This window comes from Mobula birostris, chromosome 7 (assembly GCF_030028105.1).
Source record: "Mobula birostris isolate sMobBir1 chromosome 7, sMobBir1.hap1, whole genome shotgun sequence".
Lineage (NCBI taxonomy): Eukaryota > Metazoa > Chordata > Chondrichthyes > Myliobatiformes > Myliobatidae > Mobula > Mobula birostris.
The window spans coordinates 152,987,385-153,009,070 of NC_092376.1; the positions used below are offsets into that span (position 1 = coordinate 152,987,385).

The 21,686-nt window shown below is 38.7% G+C and overlaps 1 protein-coding gene across 9 annotated transcripts in view; it reads right to left on the reverse strand.

Moving 5' to 3' along the window:
* LOC140200510 (rap guanine nucleotide exchange factor 6-like) overlaps positions 1–21,686 on the reverse strand; it is a 397,383-nt gene that overhangs the window by 101,030 nt on the left and 274,667 nt on the right. For all 9 annotated transcript variants that reach the window (XM_072263951.1, XM_072263945.1, XM_072263944.1 and 6 more), the window contains 4 exons: positions 13,014–13,194; positions 10,061–10,197; positions 8,518–8,676; positions 2,986–3,138 (listed from right to left, as the gene is read on the reverse strand). In XM_072263951.1, coding sequence (XP_072120052.1) covers positions 2,986–3,138; positions 8,518–8,676; positions 10,061–10,197; positions 13,014–13,194 — 630 coding nt within the window. The remainder of the gene's footprint in view (positions 1–2,985; positions 3,139–8,517; positions 8,677–10,060; positions 10,198–13,013; positions 13,195–21,686) is intronic.

Sequence of the window (21,686 nt, forward strand, 5' to 3'; positions counted from 1 at the left end):
CTGAACCAACATGTCGAGGAACCAAATAGAGAGCAGGCCATTCTAGACTGGGTATTGAGAATAAGGAAGGGTTAGTTAGCAATCTTGTCGTGCGAGGTTCCTTGGGTAAGAGTGGCCATAATATGGTGGAATTCTTCATTAGGATGGAGAGTGATATAGTTAATTCAGAAACAAAGGTTCTGAACTTAAAGAAGGGTAACTTTGAAGGTATGAGACATGAATTACCTAAGATAGACAGGCAAATGATACTTAAAGGGTTGACGATGGATATGCAATGGCAAGCATTTAAAGATCGCATGGATGAACTACAACAATTGTTCATCCCAGTTTGACAAAAGAATAAACCAGGGAAGGTAGTGCACCCGTGACTGACAAGGGAAATTAGGGATAGTATCAATTCCAAAGAAGAAACATACAAATTAGCCAGAAAAAGCGGCACAACTGAGGACTGGGAGAAATTCAGAGTCCAGCAGAGCAGGACAAAGGGCTTAATTAGGAAAGGGAAAAAAAATTATGAGAGAAAGCCGGCAGGGAACATAAAAAATGACTGCAAAAGCTTTTATAGATATGTGAAAAGAAAAAGATTGGTCAAGACAGATATAGGTCCCTCACAGTCAGAAACAGGTGAATTGATTATGGGGAACAAAGACATGGCAGACCAATTGAATAACTACTTTGGTTCTGTCTTCACTAATGAGGACATAAATAATCTTCCAGAAATAGTAGGGGACCGAGGGTCTAGTGAAATGGAGGAACTGAGGAAATACAAGTTAGTAGGGAAGTGGTGTAAGGTAAATTGAAGGGATTAAAGGCAGATAAAGCCCTAGGGTCAGATGGTCTGCATCCCAGAGTGCTTAAGAAAGTAGCCCAAGAAATAGTGGATGCATTAGTGATAATTTTTCAAAACTCTTCAGATTCTGGATTAGTTCCTGCAGATTGGAGGGTGGCTAATATAAGCCTGCTTTTTAAAAAGGGAGGGAGAGAGAAGCTGGGGAATTATAGACAGGTAAGCCTGACATCGGTGGTGGGGAAAATGCTAGAGTCAGTTATCAAAGATGTGATAACAGCACATTTGGAAAGCGGTGAAATCATCGGACAAAGTCAGCACAGATTTGTGAAAGGAAAATCATGTCTGACGGATCTCATAGAATTTTCTGAGGATGTAACTAGTAGAGTGGATAGGGGAGAACCAGTGGATGTGGTATATTTGGATGTTCAAAAGGCTTTTGACAAGGTCCCACAAAGGAGATTAGTGTGCAAACTTAAAAGCACACGGTATTGGGGGTATGGTATTGATGTGGATAGAGAATTGGTTGGCAGACAGGAAGCAAAGAGTGGGAACAAACGGGACCTTTTCAGAATGGCAGGCAGTGACTAGTGGGGTACCGCAAGGCTCAGTGCTGGGACCTCAGTTGTTTACAGTATATATTAATGACTTAGACGAGGGAAGTAAATGCAGCATCTCCAAGTTTGTGGATGACACGAGGCTGGGCGGTAGTGAGGATGCAGGGTGACTTGGATAGGTTAGGTGAGTGGGCAAGTTCATGGTAGATGCAATTTAATGTGGATAAATGTGAGGTTATCCACTTTGGTGGCAAAAATAGGAAAACAGATTATTATCTGAATGGTGGCCGATTAGGAAAAGAGGAGGTGCAACGAGACCTGGGTGTCATTGTACACCAGTCATTGAAAGTGGGCATACAGGTATAGCAGGCAGTGAAAAAGGCGAATGGTATGCTGGCATTCATAGCAAGAGGATTCGAGTACAGGAGCAGGGAGGTACTACTGCAGTTGTACAAGGCCTTGGCGAGATCACACCTGGAGTATTGTGTGCAGTTTTGGTCCCCTAATCTGAGGAAAGACATTCTTGCTATAGAGGGAGTACAAAGAAGGTTCACCAGATTGATTCCTGGGATGGCAGGATTTTCATATGATGAAAGACTGGATCGACTAATTTAGAAGATTGAGGGGGGATCTTATTGAAAAGTATAAAATTCTAAAGGGATTGGACAGGCTAGATGCAGGAAGATTGTTCCCGATGTTGGGAAGTCCAGAACGAGGGGTCACAGTTTGAGGATAAAGGGGAAGCCTTTTAGGACTGAGATGAGGAAAAACTTCTCCACACAGGGAGTGGTGAATCTGTGGAATTCTCTGCCACAGGAAACAGTTGAGGCCAGTTCATTGGCTATATTTAAGAGGGAGTTGGATATGGCCCTTGTGGCTAAAGGGATCAGGGGGTATGGAGAGAAGGCAGGTACAGGGTTCTGAGTTGGATGATCAGTCATGATCATACTGAATGGCCTACTCCTGCACCTATTTTCTATGTTTCTATGTTTCCAGATCATGTCGTTTGCACTACATAAGTAAATCAAAATAACAGGAGGAATAAAATAAACCACGTCATTTAACTAAAATCACATTATCCATAATATTTAAGCAGTTTAAAGGCTCAGACAATAGTACATTCTAAAAATACTATCTATCTGTTCAACAAAATCTTCTGCTTTGCTGCCATTAATATATCAAAAATTGCAAAGTGCTTTAGAAATAAAATAATCTAACACTCAGCAGTGTGGAAAGGAAATTAGATTACAATTGAAGCTCTAATTAGAAAGAGAAGCTTTCAAATAGCTTCACAAAGAAAGTGGATTTACTCAAGTCAAACATTAGACTGAAAAAAAATATATATTTAAACAGGGCATTTGTAAGATGTATACTAGTTTTTTGATCATTTTTAATCTACCGTTAAAATGTATTTCAAGCCTAATCTGACACCACTTGTCATAATAAATCTGCATTATGGTGCATATGCAAGAATATATTGTGCTAAAATGTAAATTTAGCCACAAGGTCTAATTACACCTAGAATAGTACCATATTGCAGCCAAGGGTTTATCCAAGAGTTGTAATGACAAGAGATAAATGTGAAATATCCCTTCTTGTTTCCTCTTTAATGCTTGAATTGCAAATGAATCTCTCATTTACCTTTATAACTATGTGTCCTTTCCTGGTTCCAGTACGATCCAGCTCTCTATGCTCTTTCACCATTACTATCTCTCCTTCCTCCTCCACCTTGTGAGTATTTTTCTCTACCTGGTTCAGAATTCGGCAATAATCCTGTTGAGCTACACTTACAAACTGGTACAAGAAAAGCAAAAATAAAACATATTGAAGTTATTTCATTAATCAACCTTTGGTAATAATTAGCAAATTTTTAATGTATATAACTTTAAACATACCAAGTTCTGCACTGGAAGAAAAACTATTCCACATATGCTCACATTTCATACAGTTCAGTATTTAATGACAGTACTGGAAAATCAGCACATCTTTCCCAAATATTAAAATGGCACAACAGAGCACAGGTGGAAGCAACTATCAAGACTGTTTCACTCTGGTGACTGATGAAACATGAATAAAATGGATCAAGATGCCAGTAAATTAGTGTATACTTAAACAACTCTTTCAGATCTCACAACAAAATAAACACAACTCACAATGTTTTAACATTATTTACGAAAAGCATTATGAAACCCCCACTGACACTGGACTATGCAATGATTGGAGACTCTTGTCTTTGTGCTAGCAACAGCTAAATATCTACAAAGTTTCTTTTGACCATTCCAAAATGAAAGGTTCTGAAAACATACATTTTGCTACTAAATTTCAAAACTGCATCTTACAAAACTAAATGCTAAAGATGTAATTATTTGCAGGAGCCAGGTATTTGTTTTCTGTCTGTATTGTATTTTGTCTTGCATATTTATTATGACTAATTTGTCACATGGGTTGGGGTGTGGTAGAAGCAAATGAGTATAGTTACATATTCACACTTTGTCGTAGCTTGGTTTAATTTTGTTGAGAGCTGGAGGCAACTGGGGTATGATATTTTTGGTTGATTGCTAACTTCACTAATTGCAACACTTATTTTGTTATTTTGCTTTAAATTGTTCACCTTTGCTGGTCTCGTAATAAAGGACAAAATGAAATATGAAGTGGGCAGTGCACATACTACTTCTAGCACTGATAAAGAATCTATCTTCATCTTGATCTTTTCTTGGTGAATTACAGTCAAAGGGAAAAGTGAGAGAAAGGGGTCCACTGGATTGTCAAGTGGGAGGGAGATTTCAAAAGATACAAGCAAGCGCAGTTGGGACGTTCTGTGCACCAGAGTTCCCTTGGAGACATTGGGATGCGTAGCGGGAAACAGATTTCAAAAGAAGCGTGTGGGGAGAGTCAGGACATTCTGCATGCCTCAGTTCCCTTGGAGACGTTGGATTGTATAATTGAGCACTTGCCAAGGGTCAATAAAAAGCAGCTAGGTTTAAGTGGAGCTGCCATTGCGGAAGTGAGCCAACATTAGAGTGAGGAGTTGAAGGCTTTGGCTCTTAGAGGTGGAGTTTCTAGAAAGATATACTTTGTTCAATTTTTCTTTCTTTTTTATTCCATAGTTAGAGCAGTGGGGGATGCGAAGCTGGATAGTTGAATGCTCCTCTTGCAAGATGTGGGAAGGCACTTAGACATCCAGTGTCTCTCTGATGACTACACCTGCAAGGAGTGCATCCAGCTGCAGCTTCTCTCAGGCACTTTAAAGAATTGGAGAAGGAACCGTGCGAGCTCCGGATCATTTGCGGAGGTGAGGGGTTGATGGACAGGCGATACAGTGAAGTATTTAAACCCAAGGTGCAGGACACAGGTAACTGGGTGACTATCAGAAAGGGGGAGGGGGGAAGGGGATAGCGATTCCTTGTGGTTATTCCCCTGAACAACAGGCATTCCACTTTGGATACTGCTGGGGAGGTACGGGGTATGACTTTAGCAGAAGAATGTTACAGCCTCTGGCACTGAGTCTGGCTCTGTGGCTCAGGAGGGAAGGGAAAGAAGAGGCAAGCTGTAGTGATTTGGAATTCATTGGTTAGGGGAACAGACAGCAGTTCTGTGGAAGAGAATGAGATTCCTGGATTGTATGTTGCCTCCAGGATGCTAGGGTCAGGGACATCTCAGATCACATCCACAGCATTTTTAAGTGGGAGAGTGAGCAGCCAGAGACTGTGGTCCATATTGGTGCCAACGATTTGGGTCGGAAGGGTGATGAGGTCCTGCACAGTGAGATCACGGAGTTAGGTGCAAAGTTACAGGACAGGACCTCCAGGGTTGTGATCTCAGGATTACTACCCAAGCCCATTGCTACTGAGGCCAGAATAGGAAGATCACACACAGATCACACAGGTTAAGGAGACAGTGCAGGAGGGAGGTTTTCAGATCTTTGGCTCATTAGGCTCTCTTCCAGGGAAAGGTGGGACCTGCAGAAAAGGGATGGCTTGCACCTAAACTGGAAGGGGACTAATACCCCTGTGGGAAGGTTTGATAGTGCTGCACTGGGAGGTGGAAGTAGAAAGGTTGAGCACAGCGGGACTAACGTTCTGAATTGTGTATACTTCAATGCAAGGAGAACTGTAAGAAAGATGGATGAGCTTAGCGCATGGATCAGCACTTGGAATTATGACACTGTAGCCGTTAGTGAGGCTTGGTTGCAGGAGAGGCAGGATTGACAGCTCAAGTGTTCTGGGGTCCTGTTGTTTTAGACATAACAGACCTGGAGGGATTAAAGGGGGAGGGGAGGCATTACTACTTAGGGAAAATGTCACGGCAGTGCTCAGATCAGACAGGTGGAAGGGCTCATCTGCTGAGGATACATAGGTGGAACTGAGGAATAAGAAAGGGATTATAGACCAGCCAAAAGTCCGTGGGATTTAGTGGAGCTAATTTGTAGAGAGATTGCAAACTACTGCAAGAAACACCAAGGTTGTGATAATACTTTCCACATATTCGCTGGGACTTCCATACTGTAAAAGGGCTGGATGGGATGGAGTTTGTCAAATGTGCACAGGAAAGTTTCCTTAATAAGTACATAGATGCCCCAACTAGAAAGAGTGCAGTATTAGATCTCCTATTAGGGACTGAAACAGAGCAGGTGACAGAAGTTTGAACAGGGGAACACTTTGCATCTCATGATCAGAATGCAATTATTTTCAAGGTAATTATGAAGAAGGTTAGGTTTGGTACTTGGGTTGAGATTCTAAATTGGGAAAAGGCCAATTTTGATGGTATCAGAAAGGATCTGATAAGTGTGGATTAGGTCAGGTTGTTTGCTGGCAATTGTGTACTTGACAAGTGGGAAGTCTTCAAAAGTAAGATTTGAGAGTATAGAGTTCAAATGTTCCTATCAGAATAAAACGCAAAGAATGCAGTTGTAGAGAATCTTGTCTTTCAAGAGATATTGAATCTCTGTTTCAGATAAAGAAGGTGTATAGCAGGTACGTACAGGCAGGAAGGAGCATATGAGGTACTTGAGTATACAAAATGTTACATATCACTTAAGAATGAAATCATGATGGCTAAAACAAGGTATGAGGCTCCTCTAGCAGACAAGGTGAAGGAGAATCCCAAAGGTTTCTACAGACATAATAACAAAATTGGCCCTCTGGAAGGTCAGAGTGGTCATCTATGCATTGAGCCGAACAAGATGGGGGAGATCTTAAATGGATTTCTTGCATTTGAATTTACTCAGGAGACACAGTGTCCATAGAAGTGAGACAAGAGGTCATGGACTCTATACAGATAACAGACAAGGAGGCATTTACTGTTTTGAAGCAGATTAGGGTGGATAAATCACCAAGGCCTGACGAAGAGTTCCCGTGAACCCTGTAGGAGACTAGTACAGTAATTGCAGGGGCTCTAACAGAGATATTTAAAACTTGGTTCAGGTGCCAGAGAACTGGAGGACAGCTAATTGCATTGCGATATTTAAGAAAAGATAGTAAATTGGATTAGACATTGGACACTAAGACTGAAGGTGTGTTGGACAGCGAAGAGTATCAAAGCTGATGAAGGATAGTCAATATGGCTTTGTGCGTGGTAGGTCATATATAAAGATAAAGATTTAAGAGAAAGATAAAGAAGCCAAGGCAGTAGACAACATGTCGTCTGCATGACTTCAGCAAAGCCTGTGACAAAGCCCCTTAGAGGAGGTTGGTCAAGAAGATTCAATAACTTGCCATTGGAGATAAGGTAGTAAATTAGATTAGACATTGGACACTAAGACTGAAGGTGTGTTGGACAGGGAGGAGTATCAAAGCTTGCAGCGGAATCTGCACCAGCTGCAAAAATGGGCTGAAGAATGCCTCATAGAATTTAATGCAGACAAGTGTGAGGTGTTTCACTTTGGGAGGAGAACTCAGGGTAGTACTTAAGACAGCCAGTGGTAGGGCCCTAAGGAGTGCAGTAGATCAAAGGGATCTGAGAATATAGATCCATAATTCCTTGAAAGTGGTGTCACAGGTAGATAGGGATGCAAAGAAAGCTTTTAGCACATTGGCCTTCATAATTCAAAGTACTGAATACAGGAATTGGGATATTATGTTACAGTTGTAACAGACACTAGTGAGGCTCATTTTGGAATACCATGTGCACTTTTGGTCACCCACCTACAGGAAAGATGTCAAAAAGATTGAAAGAGTGCAGAGAAAATTTACAAGGATGCTGCCAGGACTTGAGGACCTGAGTGACAGGGAAAGGCTGAATATATTAGGACTTCATTCCCCAGAGCGTGGAAGGAGAGGAGATTTGATAGAGGTATACAAAATTATGAGGTATATAAATAGGGTAAATGCAAGCAGGCTTTTCTCACTGAGATTGGGTGAGAATAGAACTAGGGGTGAGGGTTAAAGGTGAAAAGTGAAATATTTAAAGAGAATATGAAGATGGAACTTCTTCACTCAGAGAGTGTGGAACGAACTCCCAGCAAAAGTGATGAATGTGGGTTCGATTTCATCATTTAAGAGAAATTTGGATAGGTATATGGATGCATGGGGTATGGAGGGCTACAGTCTGGGTACAGGTCGATAGGACAAGGCAGATTAATAGGTCAGCATGAACCAGGTGGGCTGAATGACCTGTTTTACGCTGTAATGCATATATGACTCGTGTAAATGCTCTGACTGTATACTGATAATAGATGCAACAAGAAAGCAGATCTCTTTCATACCAGGAATAAAGACATGTGTTTGCACTGATATTCATCCTGCCAGTTAATATATTTCCACTGCACCTGGAGATCATAAAATTTGGATGCACCGTGCATTTTCTTCCATGCCACCTCCCAATCCAGGGCTGTCATCCTCACTCCCTTAAGTTATCTTGTCTTATAACTCTGAGAAGTTCATCAATGATAAAATTGGCTGCCTTTGAGCAGCTTAAGTGGAATATGAATCAGAAGTTATCAGAATACACCGGATGCAGGTTCTTAACTTTGATTCAGGGAACTGACAGACACTGTAGCTTTTGATTCCCCAAATGCATAATTTACCAATGTGAAGAGCCCAACTGTATTCAAGATTTCGCTTTCTTGTCAGTTGCATAGGAAACGATCATCATTATAAACCCACTAAGTGTGGCTAAATTAAAAATGACCTTGTTAAATTGCAATGATAAAGTGCTCTAGAATCATGTGCTTACCTGACAATCATCTGCTTTAGTCTTAATAACTCCTTTCATATATTGTTTCTCCAAGGAAGGAACAATGCCAAAACTATTTCCCATGCAAAGTGTTTCAGTTTTTGCATGGGAGTCCATGATTTCCACTGAGCCATTTAGAATAACATACCATGCCTCCAGCTGTAAGTAGAGCAAAACAGACTTTGAAGAAAATCAGTTATTTTAAGATGTATAAAAGTGAGTCAGTTTACAAAAAAATAAATTTAAAAGCATTAAAATCATTGAACTATTATACTCCAGACAAATGGGGAGGGCAAGTGTGAGGTTTCTGCATTCTACTATTAATAGTAACATCAAAAACATTCTCATTTGACACAAATTTAGCTTTGTTAATACTCACTGGTCTTTCTCTTAAAAGTAAATTGAGGCATTTAAAACTGCTGTACTATACTATGTTCTAAGTTCTATGTTCATAATGAATCACAATGGTTTCTAACTGCATACATTTCTTGTTACTATTATTATAACAAGATTTTGCACAAATATGAAGAAAACTTGATAATGTAAAGATATCTGATTTTTAAAAGATGGAGGCCCAATATCAGCATTTTTGCTAATAGTAGTCAGAATTATAAGATACTTAGACAGAGACTGGTATCTCTGAAATGCTGTCACATGCTTCCTTGCAGCTTGATGCATGGCTGGCTGGCTGCCTTGTACTTGGTGGATTAGGAAAATTGACTAAGGGAGATTTTGTGCTTTCTTAAGCTCAAACAATATCAAAAACATCACGGTGGAGAGGCACAGGAGCCTGAAGATTCATATTCAATGAGTCAGAATAACATTGAATTACAATTAATAAAATAATTTACAGTGGCAGCTTATTCAGCAGCCCTGTTCCATCATCTTGTAGCAACTATGATCAGTCAGTTTAATACATTGATTTGAAAGAAAGGTTTGATACAAAAAAGTAAGAATAGAAGTTCATGGCTTTTAGATAAAGATTCTGAGAGAAAAATTTAGTTTTCCCTCAGAAAAAGCACCATGCATGAAATAAAATAGTGTTCTGCTTTGCAAAACATCAGATGTTTGCATAGTACCAAGGTTAGCTTCCTATTGTCTGCTTTTAACTCTGAATTTATTGTATTATCAATTCAGCTGAAAGAAAAAGTACCAGAATTTGAACATGTCAAGGTCTGTACAGGAAAAATTTTGAACACCACAGATAAAGGAATTTGCATAACATTTGGAGAGACAGCATAAATCATATTTTAATGCAATTGCTGTAAATAATAACTTATATATTCTGGAAGAATTAGGCACTCAAGAGGGTTGTATATAATTATTTTACATGAACTTTGATAACAAACTTTACTTTGAATTTTTCCATGCAAGTCATTTTTTGAAGCAATGAAGTCCATTAAATTAGGAAAAATTTCTTGGGAATGGAAATCAATAAACTGAAATAAATTTGTTCTTTTAACTAAAAATGAAAATAATTTGCTATGTGAATCTTCAGTGAATTATAAATGCAAACAAAAACACAACCTAGTTCAGTATTTACCTCTTTCCCGTCATCTATTATTATGGCTCCTGCATGTTCCACTACTTCAAATATCATTACTGAGCACAGTTCTCTTCTGACAAACATGGTCATGTTGGCAAAAGCAGGTAACTGGTGCATAAATTCCAGCAATTGTTCTGAAAATTGACAAACACAGATTTAACCAAAATTTTATTTGCACACATTTGCAAATTATTAAAAGTATACTTAATGATATATGATCTCTGGTGACCATTGAATATACGAGAAAATATGGGTATCCTTAGAGACATTTTACCTACTGGAGAATGGATACAATGCACCACTGTTCTTTACCTTACCAGTGGAGTTGTCCAGCTATTAAAAAAAGTAATCATTAATTGCATTACTAAACTGTAGTAGATTAGTTGAATATCAATAATTGATATTTTTAAATTAACTGTTTGGTTGACTAACTCATAGAAGTCATGGAGTTACACAGCACGGAAGTGAGCTTTGGCCCAACTTTTCCATGCCGACAAAGATGTCTTCCTAATATGTTTTCGTGATTTATTTCGGGATAACTGTTTTATGTCTTTTGAACAGTTATCTAAGAAAGTTGATTTGCCTAGATCCCATTTTTTTTTAAGATACTTACAAATAATTTTTTTTAAATACTACATTGCCTACCTTTCTGACTTCAAATCCTACTGGCATTATTGATAAAATTTTAGGTTTAATTCCTTTTCAGAAGGGAATAATAGCAATTATTTATGATATAATTATGAAATTACAGCCAGGTGTATCTGATAAAATTAAAAACGAATGGGAAAGGGAACCTCAACTTTGTCTACCTATAGAGAAATGGGATAAAATTTTTCAATTAGTTAGTACTTCTTCTATATGTGCTAAACATACATTAATACAATTTACAGTAGTACACAGAGCCCATATGTCCGAAGATAAACTAGCTTGTTTTTATTCCCATATAAACCCTACTTGTGATAGATGTCACTCTGAGGTGGCTTCTTTAACTCATATGTTTTGGTCATGTCCTCTTTTGGAAAAATATTGGAAAGATATTTTTGATATTATTTCAACAGTTCTATGTTTTGATTTAAAACCCCATCCTATTACGGCAATTTTTGGATTGACAATGGTAGAACATAGATCTTTGTCTTCTTCAGCCTGTCGGATGATAGCATTTGTTACTTTAATGGCTAGGAGATCTATTTTGTTGAACTGGAAGGAAGTCAATCCTCCTACTACATTCCAATGGTTTTCTCAAACTATATTAAGTTTAAATTTAGAAAAAATTAGAAGTGATATTTTTGACCCTTTGGTTAAATTTGAAGAAACTTGGAAACCTTTTATGTAACATTTTCACATGATGTAATCTGACCTTTCCGAATCTTTTTTTTAAACTTAAATTATATGAATAAAGGAGCAGAGTTGATGACATTACTGAACGTGTCTGATTCAAGATATTGGTCTAGCCCTGTTTTGTTCTGTTTTTTTTTTGTTTATTTTTTCTTTTTCCTTCGGGGATTTTTTTTGTTTATATATATTTTTTCATTTTATTTCTTTTATGACTGATTTCATTATGAGTTTGGAAGTCTACTATACCTATGTTACTTAAAATCCTTTTTGTATATGCTGATTAACAGTATTCCAATCTCTTTGTACCAACTTTGTTATTGAGTTTATAATTTTGAAAATTAATAAAGATTTAAAAAGAGAAAGATGTCTTCCTAAGCTAGTCCTACTAGCATGCATATCCCTCTAAAACTTACCTATTGTTGTACCTGTTACCTACCTCAGACAGTTTGCTTCAGATACTCACCACTCTGCATAGAAACACTCACCAGTCAGGTTCCCTGATCCCTCTTCATCCCAAACCTGTGTACACCTAGATTTCAATTCCTGTACTCTGAAAAGACTGCCCATCCATCTTATCTGTTCCTCTTGATTTTATAAACCTCTATGTAATCACCCCTCAGCTTCTTTTGCTCCAGGGAAATCAGATCCAGTCTCTCCTTCAACCCTTGAGCCCCAATAACATCCTATTCAATATTTTCTGCACTCTTATAAGTGTAATCAGATCCTTCCTATAGTATAGTGACCAGAACTGCAAACAATGTTCCCAATGTAGACTCCCCAATGTCCTGTACAGATGCAACATGATGCCCGATCTTTTATTTAATGCTGATGAATGCAAGCATCCCATACACCTCCTTCACTACCTTATCTTTGTCTACTAGGTTAGGCTTAAGCTGTGGGCATGCTATGTTGCTACTGGAAGCATGGCGACATTTGCAGGCTGCACATTGTTGGCTGCTAACGCAGACGCATTTCACTGTATATTTTCCTGTTTCATTGTACACAGGACAAATAAAGCTAATCATAATCTTTAATCTTAACTAATCATGCTACCTGCATTCTCACCCAAATTGTTAATATAGCTGACAAATAAAAGTGGATCCAGAACCACTTCCCATAACTTACAACTGATCCATAGACCTCGAATCTTAAAAAAAGTAACCTTTAACAAACACACTGTTTCCTTCCATCAAGCCAATTTTGTATCCAAGTGGCTACCTCACCCTGAATCCAATAGACCAAGCCTATCACACAGGACATTATAGTAAGAATATTTTACTTTTAAAAAAAATTATTTTAATTCTATCACAGTTTCATTAATTTTTAATTTATAAATAATTCAGAATGTTAAAGGCACACTGATGGTTTGACAGGCAACTATGACAGGTGGGATTCAGTTACCTGCCAAAGTAAGAAATCATAAGTAGTGGGCAAGGTTTGTTCTATCTCCTCTCAACCTTGACTGACATTTTGTAAAGAAATGAAATTTGCAGGATCTTTTTGCTCAGTATTCAAATAGTTCCGTCTGGAAACCACTAAAAAGTGTACAATAGAATCAAGCAATGGGTAAGACTAAAATGGAAGACAGTAGAAGTAGAATCTCTCTTAATTGTACCAATGTCATCATCAGTTCGGTCTGCAGGATCTTTCTCCAGACATTCCCTAACAACATCCCTGCTCATCAATGGATCAGAGGCACGGTCAATGTCCTCTTCATCCTCTTCCTCTTCTTCAGAATCTACAGCTGTTTCCGGAAGACCAGTAAGATCCACATCCCCCATTTCACTCTCTGTAGCCTGTAAAAAATAAATATTTGCATGTAATTTATATATGCCCATATTAAAGTACATTAATTTTTTTTAAAAAAAATCTACTTTAGAGAAATAAAGCTGGCATTGACCAATCTATTGTGGGATCTTCTTCATCTGCTTCCTTGCTCATGCAAATGAAAAGATCAAATTTTCTCCATTATGTGACAGATATCAACCATTTAACAATGATCTCCGCAGGATGGGTCCATTTGTCCCACCAGTGCTATCACAAAAGCCCCACTTCTGCCCAATCTAGCTGCTCACTAGAGCTCCAGGTTTACCAATCGCAGCTGGAGACTCCAGGATTACCAACTAATTATTAAAAACGTGGCCCGTGGTGCCTGCGTGCGACTCTTCTTCAGTCGACATCTTCTGGATAGATTATGAAACCATATATATCATTTCTTTTATGTCTTTTACGTATGTTTTTCCATCTTGAATGGGATTCTGGAACTGCTGAAGCCTGTGATTTGAAGTCTGGAGATCGTTTGTGTGTTTCAGTGCTCCTGAGGCAGTCTGCGTGAAACTCGTGGCAGGAAGGCTGCAGGACAGGGTGCAAGCCAATGTTTGACTCCATTTCGCTGAATAAAGCTTCCATTGTTCATCAATTAAAGCAACCAGGGAGATTGAAACATCAACGCGAATGCAAAAGGTGAGCGCCAGCTGCCTGCCTTTTTAAGCAATGGTGAGATTGCTCTGCTACTGGAGACGGGAGACTGCCTTTTGATCACTCTGCTACCAGAGATGAGTGACTACCTTTTGATTGCTGATGTGATCACTCTATTGGCAGAGACAGAAAGGTCTGTCACTGTGCCCAGAGAATGTTACCCAGGTTTTCTGCAGTTTGGATATGGACCTGGAGTATAGACTTTTTTTCAGTCTTAGTTTTTATTTAATATTATGTCTTTTTCACCCAGTCTTCCTTTTTTTTCGTGTGCAGGGGAGGAGGATTTGGGGGTCGATGTGCCTGTTCTATTTTTGTTTCTTTCCTTGTGTGGGGAGAAGGGATTTTGGGTTGATGTTCGTGCTGCCATTCTTTTTTTTTTCTTTCGTGGCAATCTGGAGAATTTCAGATTTGTACATTTCGATAATAAACGGAACCTTTGTGAAATGATCATGAAGAGCATCTAGGAACCAGGAAAAACTGAAAACCAGAGGTTTAAGTTCTAAACCGAACAGAGCTCCCTGCTATGTATGCAGGTCCCTAAGACCCCCTGATTCCAAGCTCCAGACTCAACTATGCCTGTGACCTGAAACCAAGAGACTCTCTTGTTCTAGAAAATAACCTGTTTTTAATCCATTCTAACATACCTCCTCCAATACCATGGTATTTTTATTAGTGTACCAGCCTCCTACACCTTGTCAAATAGCTTTTGGGAATCTAAAGACACCAGTGACACAGTTCTCCTACATCGTTTCCTTATTATAATCCTCAAATAATTAGAAAAAAATCAGTCAAACTATTGACTATTCATGTCCTTAAACACAACTAAAAATATCGGTATCTAATTATTCAAATAAAACATTTCTTATGATAAGCTCAGAGACTTATTGAACTGCATGTCTAACGCACACCTCAAAAAACAGTCCATTGACGATAAATGAGTGAATTTTCCACTCAAAGGTAAGGGGAGGGCAGAGCTATTCATAGCTTTCTAAAATATGATAAAAATTCTGAATTCTAGATTTCAACTTAAATATTAGTCAGCAACTAACACTGAAAGAAATCAGTGGGTCAACAGCATCCATGGAAAAAAGGAATTTGTCATCATTTTGGGTTGAGACCCTGCATTCAGAACTGAGAGTGCAGAGAGACAATAGCCAGTATAAAGAGAAAAGGGGGAATGCTGAGACAGAGCCCAGTAGTTGCTTGGTGGACTGAGGAAGGGTGTGGGATAACAGGAATATCAAGCCAGGTAGCAAAAGGTCAGAGTGGAGATGGGAGATGGAGACAAATGAATGATAGACGGAGGAAGACAAAAATAAACTGCAGATCGAGCTGGGAGGGAAGGTGAGTGTAGTAATAACTAGAAGGTTGATAAGCAGAGACACAAAGCCAAAGAGTTTTGGAATCTGATAAACAAGGAAGAAAATAATGGGAATCATTAGACGAAAAGTGAACAGAAGATAAAACCACAACCAGATGGAGAGAAACACGGGTTTGTGTGGGTACTAGGTTGGTAGACCAGCAGACGATTGGAAGGAGAGATGAGGGTGGGGACTGCTGGGGGAGGGAGAAACACACACAAGATTTAACATGCTGGAGGATGGCAGCGTTGATGGAAATGAATCAGCAGTTGATGTTTTGGGCCAATATTCTTCATCAGGACTGGAAGGAAGGGGAAAGATGCAGAACAAGGAGGAGAGGGAAGCGGAAGGTGGACAAGCCAGAAGGTGAATGTTGAAGCCAGACTGGTGGGGGAAAGGGGAAGAAGTAAGAAGCTGGGAGATGATAACTGGAAAGGCAAACGGCTGGAGAAGGTGAGGAGAGTGGACCATGGAGAAAGGAAAGGATGAGGGGCACCAGGGAGAGATGATAGATGAGGAGACCAGAGTAAGAGGTTAGAGAAGGGAATAGAAAAGGAGGGAAGGAGAAAAGAACAAAAAACTACTGGAAGGAGAAACTGATGTTCGTGCTGTCAGGTTGGAGGCTACCTATATGGAATATACGGTGTTGTTCCTCCAACCTAAGAGTGGCATCATCCTTGCCTGGACCAACATGCCAAACAGGGAATGCGGATAGTATTAAAATGACTGACTACTGGGAAATTCCTTTTTGTTTTTGCAGATGGCGTATAAGTGCTCAACTATGTGGTCCCCCAATTTATACTGGGTCTCACCAATGTAAAGGAGGTCACATAGGAAGCACCAGATACAGTAGATGACCCTGACAGACTCATAGGTGAAGTTTTGCCTCACCTGAAAGGACTGAATGAACCCTGAAATTAAAAAATTCTATGTTTATACCAATGATTTGAAACTATGTAAACAGAATATAAGGTCCTGTTAATTTAGTTTTTGTGTTGAGTCTCACTGACTGTGGAGAATGCAGCAGATGGACAAGTCAGTATCGAAATGGGAAGAGGGTATTGAAATGGTATGCATCTGGGAGCTTAGGATGGTCCCTCCAGATAAAGTACAGGTATTCTGCAAATCTGGAGCATGGAATGCAGTAGATGTGGTTAGAGAAGGTGCATGTGATTCTTTGCCTCAGCTAGAAGAGTTGTTTAAATCCCTGAATGGTGATAGAAAATGAAATGCAGAAATAGGTCTTGCACCTCCTGCTTATGCAGTGGTAAGTAACAGAGGCCATTCAGAGACGGGTGGTGAGGGATGAACAGAGAGAATGATCCCTATGGAAACCAGAAAGGGGTGGGAAGGAGATATGCCTGGTGATGGGATCTCACTGCAGCTGACAGAATTGATGAAGAATATGTTGGATATGGAGACAAGGGGAACTCTATCACTGTCCTGTTTAGAGGGAGGTGAGATGAGAGGAGATGACCAAGAAATGAAGGAAATGTGACATTTCAGATGCCCTGGAATGGAAGGCCTCATCTTGATAGCAGATGCAAAAATGGAGAAAGTGGAAGTAGGGGACAGAATCGTTACAAGAGATAGAGTTGGAAGAAGTGAAGTTTAGGTGGCTGTGGGTTTATACAAATGTTAGTGGAGAACTAATAAATATTTTTACTATGCTTGCTGAGAAATGAAAGTAGGCTATTATAAGTTATATTTAATGCTTTGTCATAACTATGTTTCAAAGTAGCTTTCTTCCCAGTCTGCTAAAACAGTGGTCCCCAACCTTTTTGCACTGCGGTCCAGTTTAATATTGACAATATTCACGCGGGCACCAGTGTGCATGCGTGTACCTGCCGATTTTTTTCTCTGCAAATCGTTTTTGGCGATTCTGTTCGGGGGGGAGGGGTGTTAATCATGACTGGAATATCACTGATAAGTGGCTAACACACTCAATTTCATTTCTAAAAGGGTTTATCTAACGAATTTAATATTAAACACACAGTGCATATTTTCCTCGCATGAATATAGTGATAAGTCAATTATCAGGGGTGTGTGAAGTAAGTGTTGAATGAACTTCCAGTAGAAGTGGCAGAAACAGGTTCCATATTATCCTTTAAAGAAAAATTGGATAGGTATATGGACAGGAAAGGAATGGAGGGTTATGGGCTGAGTGCAGGTCGGTGGGACTAGGTGAGAGAAGCATTCGGCACGGACTAGAAGGGCAGAGATGGCCTGTTTCTGTGCTGTAATTGTTATATGGTTAATATAAGTCAATAGCATCATAACATTTTAAGTAACATTTGGATATTAAACACACAGCACATATTTTCCCCGTATGAACATATAAAATCATGGCAACACACCAATATCACTGAATCAGTGGGAGCCCTGGGCTTGTTTCCCTGCAACAAGATGGTCCCATCGAGGGAGACATCGATACTCGAATGGGGTTCCTTATGTCCAGTCTATTCTGCAATTTAGTTTTCGTTGCATTCATTGCAGAAAACTCCGCTTTGCAGAAGAATGTTGGAAATAGAAGCAACGTCTTCAGTGCTTTCGTGGCTATCACAGGATATTCAGCCTTGACTTTGATCCAGAATGCTGGCAGAGATGTTATGTCAAACATACTTTTCAGCCCGTCGTCATTTACAAGCTGGAGGAGCTCATCTCCTTCCCGTGCTGACATGGATGACGCATGGGTAATGACCTCATGTGCGTTCAAGCTCAACACTGGGCATGACAGGGAATGAGGAAAGGTGCAGCTGACTCATATCGCTTCCTCGCGGCCCGGTGGTTGGGGACCGCTGTGCTAAAATAATTAGTGTCCATACAATGGAATTATAAGCAATTTTAATAAATGTAATTTCCACATTGACTGGTCTGCATGATAATTAAGATTTTTTGTGAAGTTTCAATGCGTATAATTATTAGATCTAGAAGCATAAGCTATTTTTTTCATGTTGAATCAGTGAACATTAGCTTGTAGAATACTTTTGTGTTTTTACTTCTGCCTTGTATGAAAATTTACGGTACAAATCCCTGTGATTTCATTTGGTTGATTCTGTTAGTCAAAAGATTGTTATAAAGGATAGTGACTGAACATTGAGTAACTTCACGTACCATCCTTTTTTAAAAGGGACAAATTAACAAAGACTATTCAGTGAATCTGATTCTGAAAAAAATTGTTTCAATTGAAATGTTAAATATAAAACAACATACTAATATTGTCAGAAGACATGAAATTCAAATCATTCAGTAGCGTCAATAATAAAACCAGTACCGATTAAAAATTTTCTGCTATCGTTCAGCACTAATCAATATTGATGCCAAATACATTTTTCCCTCGTATTGAACTGGATTTTTGATTATTTTGATTTATAATATTTGTTTTTAAGATTCAGTATGAAACTGAATTTTTTGCTCTGATACAGCACAAAATGGCACTTTTCACAGAAGGACTAAATTTGGTTTTATTTGATATAATTTTTAAAACAGGGTTTTAATTGAAATGGTCTTTATTTGATGTCAATGGAAATGTTAATGTCACTTACCTAAAATAGAAAACATACTCTGGTATCCAGTCAAATGTACTTAATCACAGATTTTAAAGCACTTGCAATATTTTAAAAAGGCATATGATCTAGGTCATAATTTCTTGAAAAGGTATTATTTTATTCATTTTTCTTAGAATCTCAACATTAATGACAAGAACACTAATTGCCCTTGAACTATGATGGGTTCAGAACATAATGTAAACAAAATAAACTATAAAAAATTGATTTAGCATAGTTGAGAGCAGTTAATTACAAACTATCTTATTTTCTATGAAAGGAGGTGAGCTAACATTAACTTGCTCTTACACAATTAATTTTGCAGACGGATTAAGCTCAAGTCAAATTTAAGACTATTGTGTTTACTGCTCTATAATTTAAAGATTAAGTAAAAATCTAGTCTGCTCTTCTGCACGTAAAGCAGACTTACACTGCATGTGATAATATCAGGAGCTGTTTTAAATTAAACTTCTCAAGATACTGAAAATATTTGTTGGTATCTCAGCATTAACAAAACATTTAAGATATGAATGCAGGCTTAAATCGATAAACTTGGAATAATATGCTATGTTAAAAATTTATTCATCAGCTTTCATACCATTACAATCATAACTGAACACAACTTAGACTTTCTTCATTTCAAAGGAATGACACTTTGTTTTGCCACATTCCTGTGTATTCCCCCATATGCTGAATCTGCCAACCTCTTTCTAAGAATCAATAATTTGAAATAGTACAATTAAATTTTAATGATCACCTAAAGGGCTTTGAAACCATCATCAAGTTTTAGATATTCAGAATTATTTTCATATTAACATATAGCTGAAATAGCTGGAAAAGGCAATTTGTTTTTGTTTTGCCGGCAGTCCCCTAGTTATGCAAAGGTTCCATTCCTAAGAACCCCAAGATGATCTGTCGAAGTCAGAGCATTGTTTTTTCTAAAACCACCTATATTATCTAATGCACATTATTACTTGTTAACTTAGTTGTGGTAATATTACTTTATTGTTGTGTTGTGTGTGGGTTATATATACTGTGTTGTGCACCTTCATCCAGAGGAACGGTGCTTTGTTTGGGGGTATATGTGTATATGGTTGAAATGCCAATAAATTGAGCTTGAACTTGAACATATTACTCTACACATACTTTCAATAATTGTTCCTTTGAATAATCATCCTATCACTACTCATGATTAAACAAATGGAATGCATACTGTATCAAATCATTTATGAATACCACAGAGTAATGTATTATTATTAATAGTAATAGTAGTAGCAGTGACTTGAAAAATGCTAGAAAATGTCTAGGAGAATTTGTGTAAAGTCAGATTTTGGTTAAGTAAGCTCATCAGAAACACAATGTGTGATTACGTTAATTTAATTAACAGATCAAAGCAATAGGAGGATGCAATGCATCAGCAACCTGCACTAAGCTGTGGCTTACACTACCAAATTTAACCTACCATCCTCTACCTCTGATTTGATTTCTTCCTGTCTACTCATAACTTCTCCCACCATTTAAACTTTGAAACCTATATTTATACCTCATTCCTCAGTCTCAACAACACTTGTTACTTTATTCCCAATGACCACAGCCCAGGCTCTTCCTTAGCCGGCTTTAACACTATTACTTTCTTTTTTTCCATCTCCACTTTCTGTCTATAGTCCAAAGAAGAATTATTCCATTCACTTGCAATCATAAACTAATTACCAAAGCTTTACATTACCTCAGTAGATACAGAATCAAGCAATATTAATATGACATTATTGATCTTGTTCACTTTAACCTTTATTATCCTTGCACTATTCTTTCAGGTAGAAGTCTCCCACAAGCTCAAAGGGAATGCGTTAAGACCAAGGAGATAATCTTGGGATATTTGGAGTAGTGGGCAAAGAAGAGGTTTGTACAAGGGCAGAAACAGCTGGGCCACCGGTCTTAACATTAGGGACAGAGTAACTCATAGGCTCTTTGAACATCATTTTACCCAAGATAATTCCAAGAACAGTAGGCTTTAGTAAGAGGAACCGTCTGACTATGCATGTTGTGATCTGCTAATAAATATTTTGACTTATCATATATATGATTTGCTAGAGGAACTTAGCAGATACAGTAAAAATTTTGGTGGAAAGGAATTTAATGTTTCAGGCTGAGACTCTGCATTGGGACTGAGAATGGAGGAAGAAGTTAGCCAATATAAAAGGAGAGGGAAAGTGGTGAGATAGTGGTGAAGTGGATGAACGAAGTGAAGCAAAGACCAGATGGAGCCAGGTAATGGAAGTGGAGTTGAAAGACATCGGTAGCTGAATGTTACATGGATGACAACAAAGAACAGATGGATTCCGGTTGGGGAAAGGGGGTGCAAGGGGTTGGGTGATGTAGGAACACAAAGGCAACTAGTGCTGGAATCTGGTAAAGAAGATGATAATAAGAACCACTGGGAAAGGTAAAAGGCAGATGGGACCAAATACAACAAAAAACCTGTTATTGAACTGTGTCAATAGTGGGAAGTAGAAAACAGGAGGTAGAGGTTGTAGGTCATAAACATGAGAAATTCTGCAGATGCTGGAAACACTTGCACACACAATCGAATGTACCACAAGGTAGGGGTTACCTGAAGTTGGAAAATTCAGTATTCATAGCATTACATTGTAGATTAGTCAGGTGGAATATGAGGTATTGTTCCTCCAGTTTGCCTTGAGCCTCACCCTGGCAGTGGAGGCTAAGGATGGACAGATCAGTGTGGAAGGGGAAAGGGCAGTGAAATAGCATGTGTTCGAGCACTGAGCTCATTGATAGATCAGCTGCTCAGCAAATCTGTCACCTAGTCTGTGCCTGATCTTGCTGCTCCCAGCCTTCTCCGCAGCGGGGTGAGGCCCGACCCAAGCTAGAGGAAGAACACAGTTC